The sequence below is a fragment of the Lineus longissimus genome, chromosome 13 (genome assembly GCF_910592395.1).
Source record: "Lineus longissimus chromosome 13, tnLinLong1.2, whole genome shotgun sequence".
NCBI classification, from domain to species: domain Eukaryota; kingdom Metazoa; phylum Nemertea; class Pilidiophora; order Heteronemertea; family Lineidae; genus Lineus; species Lineus longissimus.
In genome coordinates this window covers 5,780,764-5,798,023 of record NC_088320.1, presented here as the reverse complement: position 1 = coordinate 5,798,023, position 17,260 = coordinate 5,780,764, and the positions used below count along the sequence as shown (strand labels likewise).

The 17,260-nt window shown below is 41.7% G+C and overlaps 1 protein-coding gene and 1 long non-coding RNA gene across 4 annotated transcripts in view; one reads left to right on the top strand and one right to left on the bottom strand.

The window, feature by feature from the left end:
• The window catches only part of LOC135497806 (uncharacterized), a 31,459-nt gene extending 22,050 nt beyond the window's left edge, over positions 1-9,409 (bottom strand). For both annotated transcript variants that reach the window (XR_010448959.1, XM_064787733.1), the window contains exons 1-2: positions 9,287-9,409; positions 6,602-8,591 (exon numbers count right to left, since the gene is read on the bottom strand). Coding sequence is in view for 1 of the 2 variants with exons in the window: in XM_064787733.1 (XP_064643803.1) it covers positions 6,602-8,471 (1,870 nt within the window). In the remaining variant the exon portion in view is untranslated. The remainder of the gene's footprint in view (positions 1-6,601; positions 8,592-9,286) is intronic.
• Positions 9,410-15,157: 5,748 nt separating this feature from the next.
• LOC135497947 (uncharacterized) lies at positions 15,158-17,203 on the top strand. 2 transcript variants are annotated; one of them, XR_010448970.1, is made up of 3 exons: positions 15,158-15,198; positions 15,709-15,883; positions 16,218-17,203. It is a non-coding gene; the product is annotated as an uncharacterized LOC135497947 (long non-coding RNA). The 2 variants fall into 2 exon arrangements; XR_010448971.1 differs by having other exon boundaries at positions 15,183-15,219.
• The last annotated feature ends 57 nt before the right edge of the window (positions 17,204-17,260 follow it).

The window sequence follows — 17,260 nt, the reverse complement described above, 5'->3', positions numbered from 1 at the left end:
ATTCCATTATGGCATATACACATGTAGGCTATTCAGATGCATCAGAATGATGACAAGAGCATTGAATGAACTGGAACTACAATGTAAGAAAACCCACAATTGCAAATGGCACTTCATAGGGTAGAGTGGGACAATTATAGCCACTGCGGTGTACAGAAAACAGCGGGCAGTACACAGCAATGCACACAGAGGCCAGAATTGTACCACGGCTATATAAATTGTACCACCTTAATTAAGATATGTAAACCAAGTGTCTTGCCCAGGAAAACAACTTTAATTTCACTCCAACTTGGAGTCCAACCAGGTCAAAACTGCATGTAGGCCTACTGTATCGTGCAGTACAAATGTGTAAAATCTAAAGCAGATTCTCATGAAACAGAATATCATCGGTTTCTTCCAGGACAAGAATAGTGTTTTTCATTTATTTTGTACCTGGTTTTTACGGCATTTTTTCAACTATCAAATTATCCCGATAATGCATTTCAGATATTCTGCAACTTTTTCCTATCCTGTTTAGTTTAAATTTTCCGTATTTCATCATCATAAATTCACCTTAAAAACACCAATACATTTCATGCAGAGTAAAGCACCAATAAATCAGCCAATTTGGCACGAAACGCACTCTGCCAGGTGTCACTGGGTTGACTGGTTTGCCATGACTCATGCACGCAAATTACCTTGCCTGTTCGAGACTAATCTATTGATCGAGAATGATTCAGCGGAGAAAAGAATAGCGTGAATCCGCAGTCGAAGCATGATTCTATCGACTGCGTTTATGAATAGTGAGTGCAACAGAATACAGAAAGATCCCATGCTGGATGGATGTTCAACAGTTGCAGTTTAACCCATGAAGTTCAAGAGTTTTAGATCTGCTTTGATAGTGACCCAGTCATAATCTGAATAGACCCTATATAGTCACATCCAAGGCACAGTCCTAAAGTCCACGCCAGCTAGGGGTTTTAGCTTTATATACCCACAACGTCCAATGATTATCATCATATTCATGATATTCCTCGATACCATCATGCATGGCATAAGTTAAGAGCAACTTGTTTTTCAATATTATCTGTAGACCAATTAATCAAAATAAAATGTCTGCCCGATGACCCGACTGCCCCACCCCAACATTATTCCAAGATATGCAACAGGCTGAGTCTATGATGATGGGATTCTACCACAGTGTAATCACTCAGTTAGAATTAACAGGCAAATCTTGTAATCTGATTGCACAGCACAGGGAAACATCAGTATTTCCAATATTCTCCAAGATTCAGACAGCCCCGCCCCGATTTTATGATCAGTAGGCTGTGCTAGAGGCAGGCCACCTGACAGCCACGATGACATAAAATTGGCTGGGCAGCAGGAGTCTTGGATACAATAACGTACATGCTGTGTAGAGGAGTAGTTAATACCAGGATTATCAGTAATCAATGCAAACAACCTCGGGGTTGGCATACAAATGTACGCTACTTGTATGGCAGACGACATTAGGTGCATGTAAACCAATACATGCAACAGATGCTCTGTTGCTGGCGATAGCTTCCGGTTTTAGAATTTAGATTTTTTTTCAGGCTTCTGACATGTTTACTTAGCTTATGTGCCCACCCTCCCATCACACCATTAACAGGTCCACATCACCGAGTAAAGACCAAAGACATAGTTGGATGTAGAGTTCCCAATTTCCTGCTACATTCCTAATCAACACCTCAAGACTTGGAGCGAATCTCAACATGTCATTTAGAATAACCCCCTCCCCCAAGCCAACACCCCTGCCCCACCTGAAATAAAGAGCAAATCACACAAAATTTACCTTGCGTTTTGTAATCCTTGCGAATGCAGGACAAAGAACGGAAACACAGACTACAACGGCTGAAGATTGACGGCATTTTGACACTATCCCAAAGCCTGACGTCTTCTACAATCTGTCTGAGGCAACAAAATTTCAAACGATAAAATCAAACGACAGTTCTCCTTTTACATGTATGTAAAATCCAATGTTTGTGAAATATTTCCAAGCAGAAATTGCCAACAATAAACCTCCAGCAGTCTTGCAGTATTCTCCATGTCTAATTTTGTGATCCAAATAAATGAAGAGAAGAAATAGGTTTTTTTTCTTCAAAACAGGATCTACGCTATAGTTCCAGGCAATGTGGCTTGTATATTCAACGACCCACGCATTCAACATGCATTGACAAAGTTCGATGAACACACCCAGAACTCGGATATCCTCCCAAACAGAATGACACACAACACTACTGCAGCTCCCAAGTTGTCTGGTTTAGTTGCAGATCAAAATCTACTAGAAATGTTCCGTACAATCCACGATGCTTCTATTATTTAGCTAGTAAACAGATGATGACTGATGTTGTGTACAGACAGTGGATGAACGCATGAAGCTGCATATAAAACGTTCAACGCTATTGTGATCTACCCACAAGGTAGGCTTCCTGGAGATTTTAATTTACCAGTTTGCCTGCGATGGAATGGGAGGCTGAGGCCAAGGTTAGATCTCAGTGGGCTTGCCAACCCGGCCACCACAATACACAGGAACTATCAATACGCTCTCCCTCCCTCTCTCTCTCTTTCTCACACTGCGTATCTAAATCGCATAGATTTAAAGATCACAATCCTCAGTTGTAAAGATCAAACCCACTTCTAAAGATCAGAGTTCACAAGCAATCCCGTCCTAAAGATCAGAGTCGCGAATCAAGCTCTCAAGATCCGAAACACATCGCTTGTCAAGATCAGAGTCAAATCCAGTTCTCAAGATTAGAGCCAAATCCAGATGTTGACAAGATTAGAGTCAAATCCAGCTGACAAGATTAGAGTCAAATCCACTTGTCAAGATGAGAGACAAATCCACTTGTCAAGAACTGTGTCAAAATCCAGTTGTCAAGATCTGTGTCAAAATCAAGTTGTCAATTAAAGATCACAGTAGCAAGGTGTTGAGAAATGCATTTAGCCTGTTTCAAAACCTTGTCAAGTTCCAAGTAGGCAAATATTGATCACACAGAAACACTGTCCACTGCAGCTGGCACTATCCGCTAACCCTCCGCATATTCTTCCCGCTGCATCCAGACTCTGCGCATAAATGCATCATCATACTGATGAAGATACATTCCGCTAGTGCTTATCGGGGTTGCTGTGACTGATGTCACCGTGATCGCACTGAGCAATAACTTTCTATTATTGATGATGTTGGCCATATGGATTTTTCCAACAGATGCGGTCGTTGGCGTAATTGTCGATGTGATGTCACAACTTTGTTTAGCGAATGATGCTGCTGCATGATTCAGGCTAAATGGGTGATGCTCGTTTTAATTCGAATAATGAGGCTGAGTGATAATGACAGAAGATCCCAATACAGACCTCACTTGAATTTCAAAATTATTCTTCAACAAACTGTCAGGTAATTTGGAAAGACAAATATATTTTTGGTTTAGCTCAACTCGACTTTGACATGTTTAGAAACAAACTTGAAATAGACATGTTCAAAGTCAACAGGCCTCCTCGCCAAGTGAAAAAAGGTTCTTTTCAATACAAATACTGGCTTAGAAGAAGATTTATGAGATGCTCCCGACAGTCAACAGACCTCTTTGTCCTCATCCAGACTGCTGCCAGGATATTGACAACCGACTCAGGTGAAATTTTTTTACAAAACAGACAAAGACCTTCCCTGCTAATTCGATTCAAACGTCACACAACCTGAACTGATGAAGTATACATGTCAACTCGGCATCCCTCAAGTGCAAAACCATCATAAAGGATGTGATATTTTGAGTTCTTGTGGACTGCGGCTGTTAAAGAAGATGTTACCCGAATTTATCGCTGTCCATCACGAAACAATCAATGATTCTTAATAAAATCCACTTTCAGTGAATATAACGTGATCAGTTCAACATCAAATAAAGGCCCTTCATGTCATGATACCACATATCAAGAGGAAATGATCCTAGACCTAAATAGTTGATCATGTCAATACGCCTCTTGACAGATTCAAGCCTTCATTCAAATCCTTTCCTTTCTGCCGAACCTGGACTAACAACGTCTGTAGGGCCTAAATTATTCAAATACCTAGCCTTATCTGTTGCATACAAAGCGACAAATTAGTCCGAGAGCTTAACACTTCTGGGGTTAGGGATATGTAAAGTTTCGTGTCATCTCTGCACAAAACGATTTGTAAAGACCGAAGCCCTTTTTCAAACCTTAGAAATCTGCACACCAAGAATGGTCCTGGGAATTTTGATCATGCTGCGGGCAGTCAATGAACAATTGGTCGCGATTTAAATTAATTTGCAGAATTTGGTGACTCTGTCAGTCAAGGGATGCTTCATGTTGTTGAAACATGATTTAGACTGATAAGGCTTCATTCACCCAGCCTACTCGCGATTATTACCATCAGATGTCAGATTATTGGAGGGTAACCGGCCTATACCTTATTTGGAATGCTCACTGTGCCATCTGTCTATCAGCTGCTTTTTAAAGTATGGCCTATGTAGGTTGGGCTTGATGACACTACGATAAAATTCCACCTTTATCTAACAGTCGTTAGTCCAACAGAGCCAGGCATTGCGATCTTTGACTACCAGTGCCATCTAGGGAGTACTACAAACACCAATATGTTTACAAGCAAACAGGAGTCCACTCATATGCATGTGGTGAGCACTCTCAGTGGACGTGGTTGGTGCCTGCGATGATAACTCCAGGCAAAGGTATCAACCACACACAATTTGTTCTGTTTCATCGATTATTGAAATAATAATCAGAGTGTACAGATGCAATATTACGCCTTTGAATGATGACACATTGTAAAGATAGTGGATTTGTTATGTTTTCAATACAGTACGGTAACATGTCAAATCGTCATCGATTCTCTCACAAATGTACACAATGCTGGAATGCACTTGAACTGAAAATTGGGTCTAGACACCCAGCGGCCAGGCCTACTGAAGCAATGCTTCCAAGACAAAAAAATAAAATGGATGGTATTTTGGTGCTAGTATTTTCGGTACAACGAAACCATGTACTTGGACCGGAGCTTGAGTGGACATTGTCAGGGTGGGCATGGGCGCTTCTATAGACTGTCAAGGAAGGCCTAAGCATGCTATCGAACTGAATGGCTCAGGTTTACTAAAAATGTCAAGGAAAATAAAGAAAGTGAAAGGGTTTAGAACTCCAACAGTCCAAGTCAAAGGTTGAGCGAATGCCGCATCATGATGTAAAGTGTCAGTAGTGTATTCTGCACTAACAGTAGAAGATTTGGTTTGGAGTTAAAAGTTGCAAACATTCTCTCTTGCTTTCTTTTCCTGACAATTTTAGTAACCTTGGCCTATTTACTAGTTTGTTGTACATTGTCCTTGTATCTAAATGTAACAATACATACGTCAGCCATTGCTATTCAGAAAAGTCGAACAGGCTAAACGCAATGCATTTAGTATGTGTTCTTTCACTTTTTCAGAGACATCGTTCCATGATAGCATGACGCTAATCTACTGATATAATTGTATAAAACCGGCCTAAAAAAATATTTCAAAATGTTTCCGTGTATTGATTAGGATTATTGTTAAGCATAAAATCTAGCAATCCTCGACATACCAGACAGGATAGGCCAAGGTGTTCATGTATTGTCTAGTGTATGTATGCATTTTTTTTATACTCGTCTACAAACATGTACACATGTAAGAGAACCGCAATGCAGTCCTTTGCAAATCTGAAGAGTTAAAAGTCAAATGGCCAAGGGCCATTGTGCTCATCGTTCATAGCTTTAGCATTAGCAAGAAACGTGCCATTGTTACACCCAAACGGCCAATTTGAGGGGTCCTGTGTACAAAGTTTCGAAATTCATAGCCCTAGTGGTTAAGAAACTGTTTTTGAAATAGGATACGACGACGACGATGGACACTGCGGTATTGTATAGACTCATCGAGACGGTGAGCCAAAAATAATGAGGCATTCAATCTGCACTGTTTTTGAAATAGTAATACGACGACGATGACGACGATGGACGACGGACACTGCAGTATTGTATAATAATGAGGCATTCAATCTGAAATAATTACAAAAATATTTGAAGGCAGCAGGTATTAAAAAATTACCTCACTGAAATGCAAGAAGCGAGAATATGTGTCAAATTTGACAGGTCACAATAACAGAACAATAGATGATGCTATTAATTAGCTAATTAGTCAAACAATGTCCATCATCATTCATTTACGATCATGAGTATGAAAAGAAAAACAAGAGCTAAATATAAACCAACTGTCGATAATGCAAGGTCACATCAGTCAGTTTTAGTCCCTGGTTTCTAACAATAACAATAACATACAGGAAGGCCTACTGTGTTCAGTGGAAGTTCATTATTTGCTGAAAGAAAATTAAGATACAAGATCACAGACTTTTCAAGTCAGAAAAAGTCATGGACAATCAATCAAGATGGAGACATTCATCATACAATTATGACTTTTTCTTATCCAAGATATCTCAATAGTCATACAACGTAATTGTATGATGAGACATTCATCATACAATTACGTTTTATGACTATTTAAATATCTTAGATAAGAAAGTCTTATTTTTTTTAAGTTGACTGAAAACTCTTTACCTGTCATCGTCACATCCAAGGAACATTCTCCGATGGAATCATTCGACACCGTGCTCTTCATGCCCTTCTTCGACAATCGTGCGATACTTCGGATGTTCAGACTCTGCGGCGGCGGCGGTGAGCGCATCGGTTGAGCCATCGCGGAGACCTCGGATATCATCACTGTAGGCGCCTCAGGATCACTCGCCTTCTTCACACGGATCGGCTGCTTTTCAACCTCACCCGATTTACTCTCAACACGCTTAGGCTTCTGCTCTGCATCACCAGACTTTTGTCTCCCCTTAAAATTCTGATACACACTTTTTTCTGTTTTCTTATTGTCCTCAATCGACTTCAACATAACTCGTGTATTATTGTCAAACTTTTGACCAGACTTGTCTGATCTCTGACTACTACTCTCCGATCGATCGCCTGAGTCATTTTCTGAGCTATTGCTTCTGGACGCGGAAACCGGCGACTGTTCACGCGAACGCCTCCCAGAATGCCCCATCAGTTTTCGAATGGGCGAAGACAAAGGACTCTTCGATCGCGACGGTTTATGCGCTGGGCTGCCCGAGACACTAGAACAACCAGAAGAATTCCCGTCATCGTTGCAACTTCTTTCCGACGAGCGCGATGATTTACGGTGCATCCTCGGTGACATCTTCTTAATGAAGTTAGAAATTGTGACCGCAAGTGACTTTTTACTGGACGTAGTAGAGACTGTGTCATGATCTGACCGGGTCTCGGATTTCACGCTAGATTTCGGCGTGCTAGGGACAGAATGGGGCTCCTCGCCCGACTCATTCCCTTTCAGCATCCCCAGTTCTTTCATAGCCACCCTGGCCTCGGGATCATCTCCAATGTCACCAAATTTCTCAACGAGATCATAATACGTAACTTTCTTCTCGTGATAATAATATTGCGGTCCAACTGTCCGTTTGCTGAAGTTATCTTTGGCACTGCCGTTTGTCGTGCAATGGCTCCGCTCGGACGCCGACCTAGACACCTTGACCTCTTTCGAACCTAGTGCGTTGGATGACGGACCAACACCGACAGCACCATTTTGTAGTGCAGAGTCACTGACGGAAGCGCTCTGCATTAATGAATCACCAGATGATTGCGAATAGTCACCATTATTATTGGCGTTTTCATCCTTAGATTTTGGCGTACTGCAGCCCATTCGATGTCCCGGTGGACTTTTACTTGGACTCGGAGACTTCAGGGGAGAAGATCCACAGCTGCTAGGAGTATCATTGCTATTCTGAGACATCCTTGGTGGTTTACCAGTGGCAATATCGTAGAGTTCTTGACGGAAGCGCTCTTGTTCTAAGCAGTGATCCCTTATCAGTTCATCGGCACGCCGATTCAATGCTTGAACACGATCATTCAAAATGTGTCCCTGCGACACAGGAAGACTTGCGTACGGTCTTGCATTGCGTCGACTGTTCCAATAATTTGCCCCCTCTACTTCGGAGTAAAACGAACCCTTATCGCTCTCATGACTTGTGTTTAAATAAGATGAACCCTCCGATGAGGCATAGTCATCATGGTTTTCTTTATCAGCATTGAATCTCTGCGCTGGGACGACAGCAGATAAACTAGTATGGTAGGACTGCTGAACACGAGGTACAATAACCTCGTGGCGGTTAAATTCGGCACGCGAAGGGCTTGCGAATCTGGTGATTCTGTCACGATTACTACGATCAGATTCCTGCCTCTTTACATGGATATGGCTGCTCTTCGGCAAGAAAACGTCAGTTCGGCAACTGGACCGTGAACGCTCACGAGTGAGTGGTGAACTGCCACCGCTTCCACGTGATGTTGGGCGTCCTCGATTGTCAGTAATGGTACTACTACTAATACTAGAAGAACTAGATTTCAAGTCCATCTTAATTGTGTTGTTTGACCTCAAGCAGCTTTCCAAATAGTAGTCTCACGGAGAGATCTCATGACGCCAAAAATGATTCGATGTGAAACCAATTCAAAACTTTGTGTAGACTGACAGCATCTGCAAAGACAAGAGCATAAAAGACCATAACAGCATTTAAACTTTTCCTCCAAAAGCGTTTCCTACAGTTCATGCATTGTGTATCTTCTGCCTTTCATACAACACGAAAGCAGTGGTTGTGGTATATCCCATGGCCATACCCATGAATCTCCTCTGAATGTATCATGATATTTGTCAACTGCCACAAGGTCGCAAGCCACAGGGCAGGAGTGGGACAGGAGTGGGAACGAGTTTACAATCCCCGATCACACCCCAAAAAAAGGTCATCGGTTGACTAACCAAGCACCACTTTTCAATGGATTTATAGTTGAATGCGATCAAACCACGTCATTTCCGATCGGGGATTCTAAAGTTTAGCCCAGGAGTGCAGTCGGCTATGCTCGTCGGCTCAACACTTTAAACTGCTGTGAGGCAAGCAAGCAGCTTCCCCATTGCAGATAGGGATAGTGATACAGACCAGTGACCCAATCATGTCATCAGATGATAGGTTTTCTGCAATGTGTACATAATGTACATCAGCATGTATCATGTACATGATGTACATGATGATGTACATGATGATGTGCATGGAAGTGCCTGGGCAATCTTACAAAAATGGGAGAAAAGGGAGTTTCGGGTCAATTTTCGGACCGACCAAGACCGTTTACATTACTTGAAAACCGAGGGATAAGTAGAGATTGTATTTTTGAACATACTGATTATGGTCTGGTAGAATCACAATGTTGCTTTTATTATATTTTTTCTTCTCAAAATATGCAAAATTCGAGGTATTTTTGTCGGGCAGGGCAAACCGCCATGTTTGTCATCCGGATCTGAGCATGCGCAGTTATGAAAATTGTGTAATTTTTTCAGAAATTCATGATTTAGACTGTTAATACCTAAATATTGTTCATACGAGTCCAAAAGGCCTCCAATCCATTTTTTGTGAATTTGTTTGCTGAAATTAGAATAATTTTCTCTACCGATGTACAGGTCTCGTTAGGGAGTTTTTCCCAAATGTACACGATGATGACGTGCCCCATTACAGTAACAGGACGTAACATCTATTTTAAAATGCGTTTCGAAAGTGAATGCATGAGGACAACCCATTTGTATCGTATATCACTGGAAACGCCCGATTCCCCTGATTCTGCAGGATGTTAAATCGGGCATTTTATTTCTTTATAAATCATAAGCGTCGCATTTGCTCCTACAGCTCTGTTCACCATCCCAAATGGCAATATTGCCAATTGGGCCGGACAATCACGAAAAACCCAAAATATTATACATTTCTTCCTGAATAATTCTTACATTGACCATTCTCCCATGAAAGACAGTTGGTTACGCTACACAAAAATAAATAAAAAAACGAGGGTCAACCATTGAACTTTTGAGATTATGTTGAATTTTGCACAAATCAGCGAAAAACGCACCAACTGGCGCTGGACGGCATTTCAACACGGGGCCGACGCACATCCCAAGTTCAGTGAACACATACGTCGGCAACAACAGTAAATGCGTAGTCTCTTGTTAACTGTCTATTGAGTAGCGCTCTAGGTTTCAGAAACTCTAAAAAAAACATGTATTTGCCAAAACAACTGCTGAATTAACACTGACGTACTGTGAGGACCGAGAAATCAATGATTTTAGGAACTACGGTTAGGGCTTGGCCGCGCATGAATACAAAAAACCTCCCTAATGAGACCACACATTGAGGGAAGACGGAGTTCTTCTAGTTGATAACAGGTGACGCCACTATCAGTTCATGCACGCGTTCATATTCGCGGGAAATACGAATGCGCACGCGGTGGACTTGACAGTTTAAGATTTTTTTAAAGCGGATGTCGCCAGTAGGATTTGTGAAGGGGGTCCTGGGGGGGGGGGGGGGTTCCAGCCTTTAGCTTCTGTTAGCCAGGATTCATACTGGTGATAAACCATTCAATGGGAACTCAGGTGAATGTGGTCATCTGAATCGGATATGGATTCATACTGGTGATAAACAATGTAAATCAAGCGACTGTGGTCATATGAGAGATGTGGACTCATCATCGTCATCATGTCCCACAGCCATGTGGCCATTGGGGCGACCCTAAGCTGAACTATGTGACACCACACGATTCGGTCCTCGGCGAGGCGGATCAGGTCACTGGTCTTTCTTCCAGTCCAACTGTGCGTCGTCATCCATCCAAATTCTCTTTGGACGACCGCGTCGGCGGCTATATACCCTCCGCTGTGTCCTGCAAGATGGTATTTGCTAGTGTTCCCTTGGCTCTCATGACATGGCCGAACCACCTCATGCAGCGTTTTCTTTTGGCAACGGTTAGGAGGCTGTCGGGATGCCCGATGTACTGAGTTACCTGTTCTCTTACTTGGTGGTGTGGGATGTATAGTAGATATTGAGTAGTCTCCTGTAGCAGTTCAGTTCAAATGCGTTGCTCCGTTTCTCGATCTCGGCGTTCATGGTCAACGATTCTGCCGCATACAAGAACACTAAGATCACCAAAGACCTCAGAAGGTGGAGTTTTGACGTCATTGAGATGTTTCAGTCGCGCCAAATTCTCTTCAGTCTGGTTAGGGCAGCCGCAGCTTTGGCTATACGCGTTTTCACCACCATCCTATGTTTGTGTAGCACCTAGGTAGACGAACCCTGCCACTTGTTCTAGGTGATAGTCTCTTAAGCACAAGTCAATCTGTAACCTCCGCTGGATACTATTATCTTCGTCTTCTCGAGGCTTTTGTCAACCTTCTGCACCGAGTGGTGGATTTGGTCACATCTTGAGCCATGTGGGAGATCGATGTCGTCGGCAAACCTCAGATCACTGATCGTTCGGCTCCAGATCGTTAAGGGTGACTCCAGTTCAGGGAGTGACTCTGCCATGCTGTTCTTGACGAAGACGTTGCACAGGGTTGGTTACAGAAGGCAACCCTGTCTTACTCCTACCGAGGTGGGGAAGCACTCGCTGAAGTCCTCTCCTACCCGAACCATGCTCCTCGATGCTGCATACAGTGCCTCTATGGCCTTGATGATACCAGGGCTGATGTTGTACTTCCTTAGAACTATAAAGGAAGCTGTTTGAGATGTGAACAAATTTGTTATGAATCGAATATGATTTTTACTACATACAAGATCACCTTGACTAATAATCAATTCATATTTAGGGTACATACAGAACCTGAAAAGATCTGGGGGACTGCCATGTGGTTGTGGTCAGTGTATTACATGACATCATCACATAAACATTCCAAGTCTTTGGCCTGGGCTTTGGGTGAATGATAGTAAGAAAAGAAAGTAGGAGATTATTGCCAGTTATTCACATTGTTAGGAATGATGGTCATTAGGAATGCACTTAAACCACTGTGCGGCACTGGTATGAAAACAGCTTGTGAATGGACTCTTCTCCTTGGGGTGCAAAGGTCAGTATATAATTGTAGTCCAACACAGTGGGTATGGTCGTTGCAACTTTATGCATAATCCACTAGGTAAGATGACCTTGGGGGCGACTGAAACTGATGACACTATAAAGTGTGCCATTTCCAACTTCCATTGGGATGCAAGATATAGGAACAAGCAGGATTTTTATTTGACCTATTGTTAAGGTCAAAATCTGGTAAGCATGGTGTCCCAACAGGCGAGTCAATAAGAAAAAAACTTGTTTCTCTTTCAAAAAAACTATTTTGTTGTGTACATTACAAGAAAAACGCATGACGATTTTGAATGTAGTGTAAGAGGAAACCCGCATACCAGGAGAAAACCTACGCAATCGGAGGGAGTCGCCATCTCCATCACACAGGTGACAAGTGCTTATGTTTGAAATGACTTAATACATTGTACATTATAGTTTATACAATGATCTAGTACATTGGTTTTTTGCTGCACCACTCCGAAAGCCTGATACAAGAAGAGGACCAGGAGATAGGATAGCAGCACTAGCCCTTTAAGACGTGGTCAACTTCTTTACAAGATATCACAAAGAAACACTGATAAGTGTCCTTGCAACACAATGCTAAATTGAGATCAAACCCAATAGACTCAACTACTCCACCACAATGGTTTGAGTTAGCACTAAACTTCTTCATGCATTCACTTGAGTTAAGCTATTGTATTAAAACCTATTGTTCGTGCCTTCAGGTGAGCCATGTGAGCTTACAATAGGTTTGGTCACTGCTGTTGATTTGCAGGACCCAATTTAAATAACAAATGAACCATATTTGTCACGGCCACTGGACGGAGCTGGCTGCCACTTAGCATGACAAAAGGAGCAGTTTTGACATGTATTTGCATGACAAAAGAGGTGACCTTGACAGGGCAAAGACTGATAGTTGGCTTTGCCATACTTTTTGCCAAGTCATGGAGTCTAGATCTCATTTAGACATTTTACAAAGTATCTACATACAGGATTTTACAAATACATTCATACAGGCCAACAGTAAAGCGTCTAAAAGTGGACGTTTCTAAATTACACTTCTCTCAATCAATTCAGTATCAAGCCCAAAATTTAAGTCCACCTATTGTCCAAGGCGATGTACCGATGTACAACATCATCATCAACAATTCAGGGTCCCTCATAGTTCCTCGATCCATCTCTCCTAGGGGGACAATTTGACTAAAATCTTGATTTATTTTTCATTACAAGAATTTTTACATATTTCTTGGGTTGAAGCCAATGGCGACTTGATAGGGTTCTGGGGTCAGAAGTTAAAATGGTTCTTGGAGGTAAATTCTTTCTCTATTGAAAAATACAAGGGTAAAATACAAAGACAAGTTGCCCTCTTCAAAAATCCATAAAACATGAATAACGTCAAGATTCAGTAGGACAGAAGGTGACACCAACCTTGTAGAAGATTTGTGCCAAACACAAGTGATTTTGCCATTTCAGATTTCGAAATAAGTCAAAATTCGAGCAAAACCATGTGCACCTTGCTGCAATGAATGTTCAGCCTGCATTGCACAGTCGAAGCCAAAGCAAGCATTAAGGCACAAAATGTGACAGGTAGTGGTTTTATGTAACACTCCCACACATTCTTTCAAGGTTGGCAATATCTTTTGTCGCTCCAAACAATCAAACAAAGGTGTCAGATGGCAAGGCTAATCCACGTTGGTAATGTGATTGGCCATTAAGAATAAAGAAGTGACCAGTTCGATTTTGTGTGGGATTGATTTGAAAATAGTTTTGGGTGTTAATCACTGGTGTTGCTGGTAAGACTGCTTGGTGGAGACAAGGTCCACCTTGGAAACATGTGCACTACGTTGGGTCAGAGTACACATCCAGATCAGACAGAGTGTACGGGTGAGGGGGCCTGGCACATCCAGCAAAGACTTGGTACACTCTCTGGCAACATAGGCGAGCTATTAAGGGGAGGGCACATTGGAAAGAGACTGTGCACTACTGTCTCTTTGGTCGAAAGTCATTTCTGCAGGTCACAATATAGGGCGATGGTAAAATACACAGGCCCGTTGCAGTTGAAAACAGAAATGTCCTCGTTTTTCACTTTCGCTCCGATGTCTTTGAACAGGGAGACAAGTATTCATGTACAACAGGGTGGCCCAGAATTATTTTCCCTCACACAGACACAATAGAATTTTATTGTGCAAGGGAAAACCTTTCTGGGCCACCCTGTAGAGTTTCGTGAGTTTCCTCATCAGCCTCAGATATATAGGCCAATGATTTGACACGACCCCCCCCCCCCAGCTGGCAGGTGCTGCCATCTGAGCTAAGAAAGTGAAACTACCCAATTTCGTTAAATTAAAAATTACCTTAACCATGAACCCAAACATGGTGCTGATGACCGTTAGAAATTCTTGATTTAGACTGTTAAATACCTAATATCGTTCTTTTATACGAATCCATTTCGTGAATTTAGATCTCATTACAAGATCTCATTAGGGAGTGTTTTTTTTATACATGCGCGTAGTTCCTAAAATCATTGATTTCTCGGTCCTCACAGTATGTCAGTGTTGTCAGCAGTTGTTTTGGCAAAGACATGTTTTTCTGGAGTTTCTGAAACCTAGAGCGCTACTCAATAGGCAGTTAACAAGAAACTACGCATGCTGTTGTTGCCGACGTATGTGTACACTGAACTTGGGATGTGCGTCGGCACCGTGTTGAACACGCCGTCCAGTGCCAGTTGGTGCGTTTTTCGCTGATTCGTGCAAAATTCAACATATCTCAAAAGTTTAATGGTTGACCCTCGTTTTTTGGGGGATTTTTGTGATTTGTGTAGCGTAACCAACTGTCTTTCATGGTAGAATGGTCACTGTAAGAATTATTCAGGAAGAAATGTATAATATTTGGCGTTTTTCGTGATTGTCCGGCCCAATTGGCAATATTGCCATTTTGGGATGGTGAACAGAGCTATAGGAGCAAATGCGACGCTTATGATTTATAAAGAAATAAAATGCCCGATTTAACATCCTGCAGAATCAGGGGAATCGGGCGTTTCCAGTGATATACGACACAAATGGGTTGTCCTCATGCATTCACTTTAGAAACGCATTTTAAAATAGATATGTTGCGTCCTGTTAATGGGGCACGTCATCATCGCGTACATTTGGGAAAAACTCCCTAACGAGACCTAAGAATAATTTTCTCTGCTCCCATAATTCCTGAAGGTCACTTTCTCGCGAAAGGTGAGCTGCTGAAATTTTTATGTAATTTTATTTCAATAAACTCATTATTTCAAACCTTTAAATGTTCTACTCCTAGAATATGAGGGAAAAACTTGTACGCTTTGTTGTCTACCCAGTTCATCAAAAATAATCTGTCAGTTGTCAAATAATAAGCCTAAATGTCACTCTTGCAGAATCTTTTTTCGGACAAACAAACAATTTGATATGTAGGCCTACACTACATTCCGTATGGACACGAATGTCGGATCCGATTGTCGCATTAGTTTTCTACTTGTACATTTGACAGCCCTAGGCCTACTCATGTAATGCAGCTGGAGTGCTCCACCATGAGGCACTTGTGCATGCATACCTGTTAATGATAGTAAGCCTATGATGATATAGTTGAGGGGCACGGGAATTCTTCTCGATCCTCCTTGTAACAAATAGGTGAATTGCATGATGCAGGCGTTGGTATGCTTGCCACCGAAATTAACTTAACTCACTTCTTTCTTATTATCGTTGTTTCTGTAGTAAGGACTCGTGGCCTTCCTTTGCGTAGGCCGCTACACTTACAGGCAAAACGTAGCGGTCTGATCAGCTGAAGACCAGAGCGGACAAGCTGACTCTCATCATGTCAAATCTCCCCTCTGCTGTCCTCACCAGGACCTTTTCTAGGACTGGATTGAAGTTCTTTCGATCTCGTGAGGTAGGCTCCCTGTCCCTTTTGATTGACTTCTCTACCTGGGCAAGACATTATTGTCATGTTATAAAGTGAGGTTGTTTTGAAATGCATCATATTTCCATGGTCAGTTCTAAAATTCTCGGCACTATCTGTAGCGGAATGAAAAAAAAAAAGTGGGCCCTATAGATCCATGCACTTGATTGGGAACAACGTTTACATAACGCAGTGTTGGCCGTCGTCACGTCACCATACATTTTTACTGTAACGCGGTGTCTTTGAAAACGTTGTTCCTAATCAAATGCATGGATCTATAGTTGAACTCGCCGGAACTGATGATACTTCGATTTTATAATTCCAGGAAGTGGTTCGTCCTCACATCTCCAATGGCACTTCCAAGATTCTACTGTTTCTGTCCGTCGTAGGAATTGGAGTGTCGATGTACAGCACTCGTCAAATGCACCTCTGTGATCAAACCAAGAAAGTCAAGGTGAACCAGACTGTGAAAGGAACAGGGAATGAGTGATGAGCCTTCTAAGGACTGGGGTTATTTCCACGGCCAATTCCGCTTGTTGAAAAATTTGCAACTTCAACTCAAATTTTAAAATGTTTAAATGTTTTACTGAATAAGTTCAACAATGCCCTTGTGTAGACAGATATATAAGTACTGTTAAGGCCTAGTTTTAAAGAATTAACATGCATAATAACTGCACAACCGCATTGTGTAAGTGTTGGGGGGGGGGGGGGAGAGAGATCTCAGTGTTTTATCATGTCCACCTTTCTTTGGTGTTGTTTTGGTGCGTATTTACCGCGACTGTAGTGATAGATCATCGTTTAAAGATTATGTACATACCTGTATTTGTATATTTTGTATAAAAGTGTAAAGTGTTGAAAAAGTTTTAGTATTAAAATAGCTCGCCTGCAATTTATTTGCTCTAATAATTCTCTTCTTCGAGAAGTCTTCTTATAGGTTTGAAAAGTACACAATTGAGGTACATATCACCCTTGATCATGTGTTCTTCTAGGCATTGACTAATTGTCTGCAGTTCCTTGCGAAGTTAGTAGAGCTGGTAGTTCTGTTTCACGAACCAGTAGACGTGCAATGTTGAAAATTCTGGGTGCCGGCAGGGCAACCTTACTTTACAAAGAAATTGCCTGCTGTGAAATAAGGAACAGAGTACCCCTTTATTAAGAATTTTAGAAAAATGAAGTTTCCTTTGAAACCACTGCTTTAGAATCCTGATTTTACTGTAACTCTTATCATGTATAACTTACTTCAACCATCATGCAATTTGTAATTTTAAATCATTGTTGAAAATAAAAATAGCAGAATTGTTTTCCCTGTAAGTTATAGTTTTAGTTTAAATTTCTATCGTTAGGTCAGTAAAAATACTCTCCACAAGT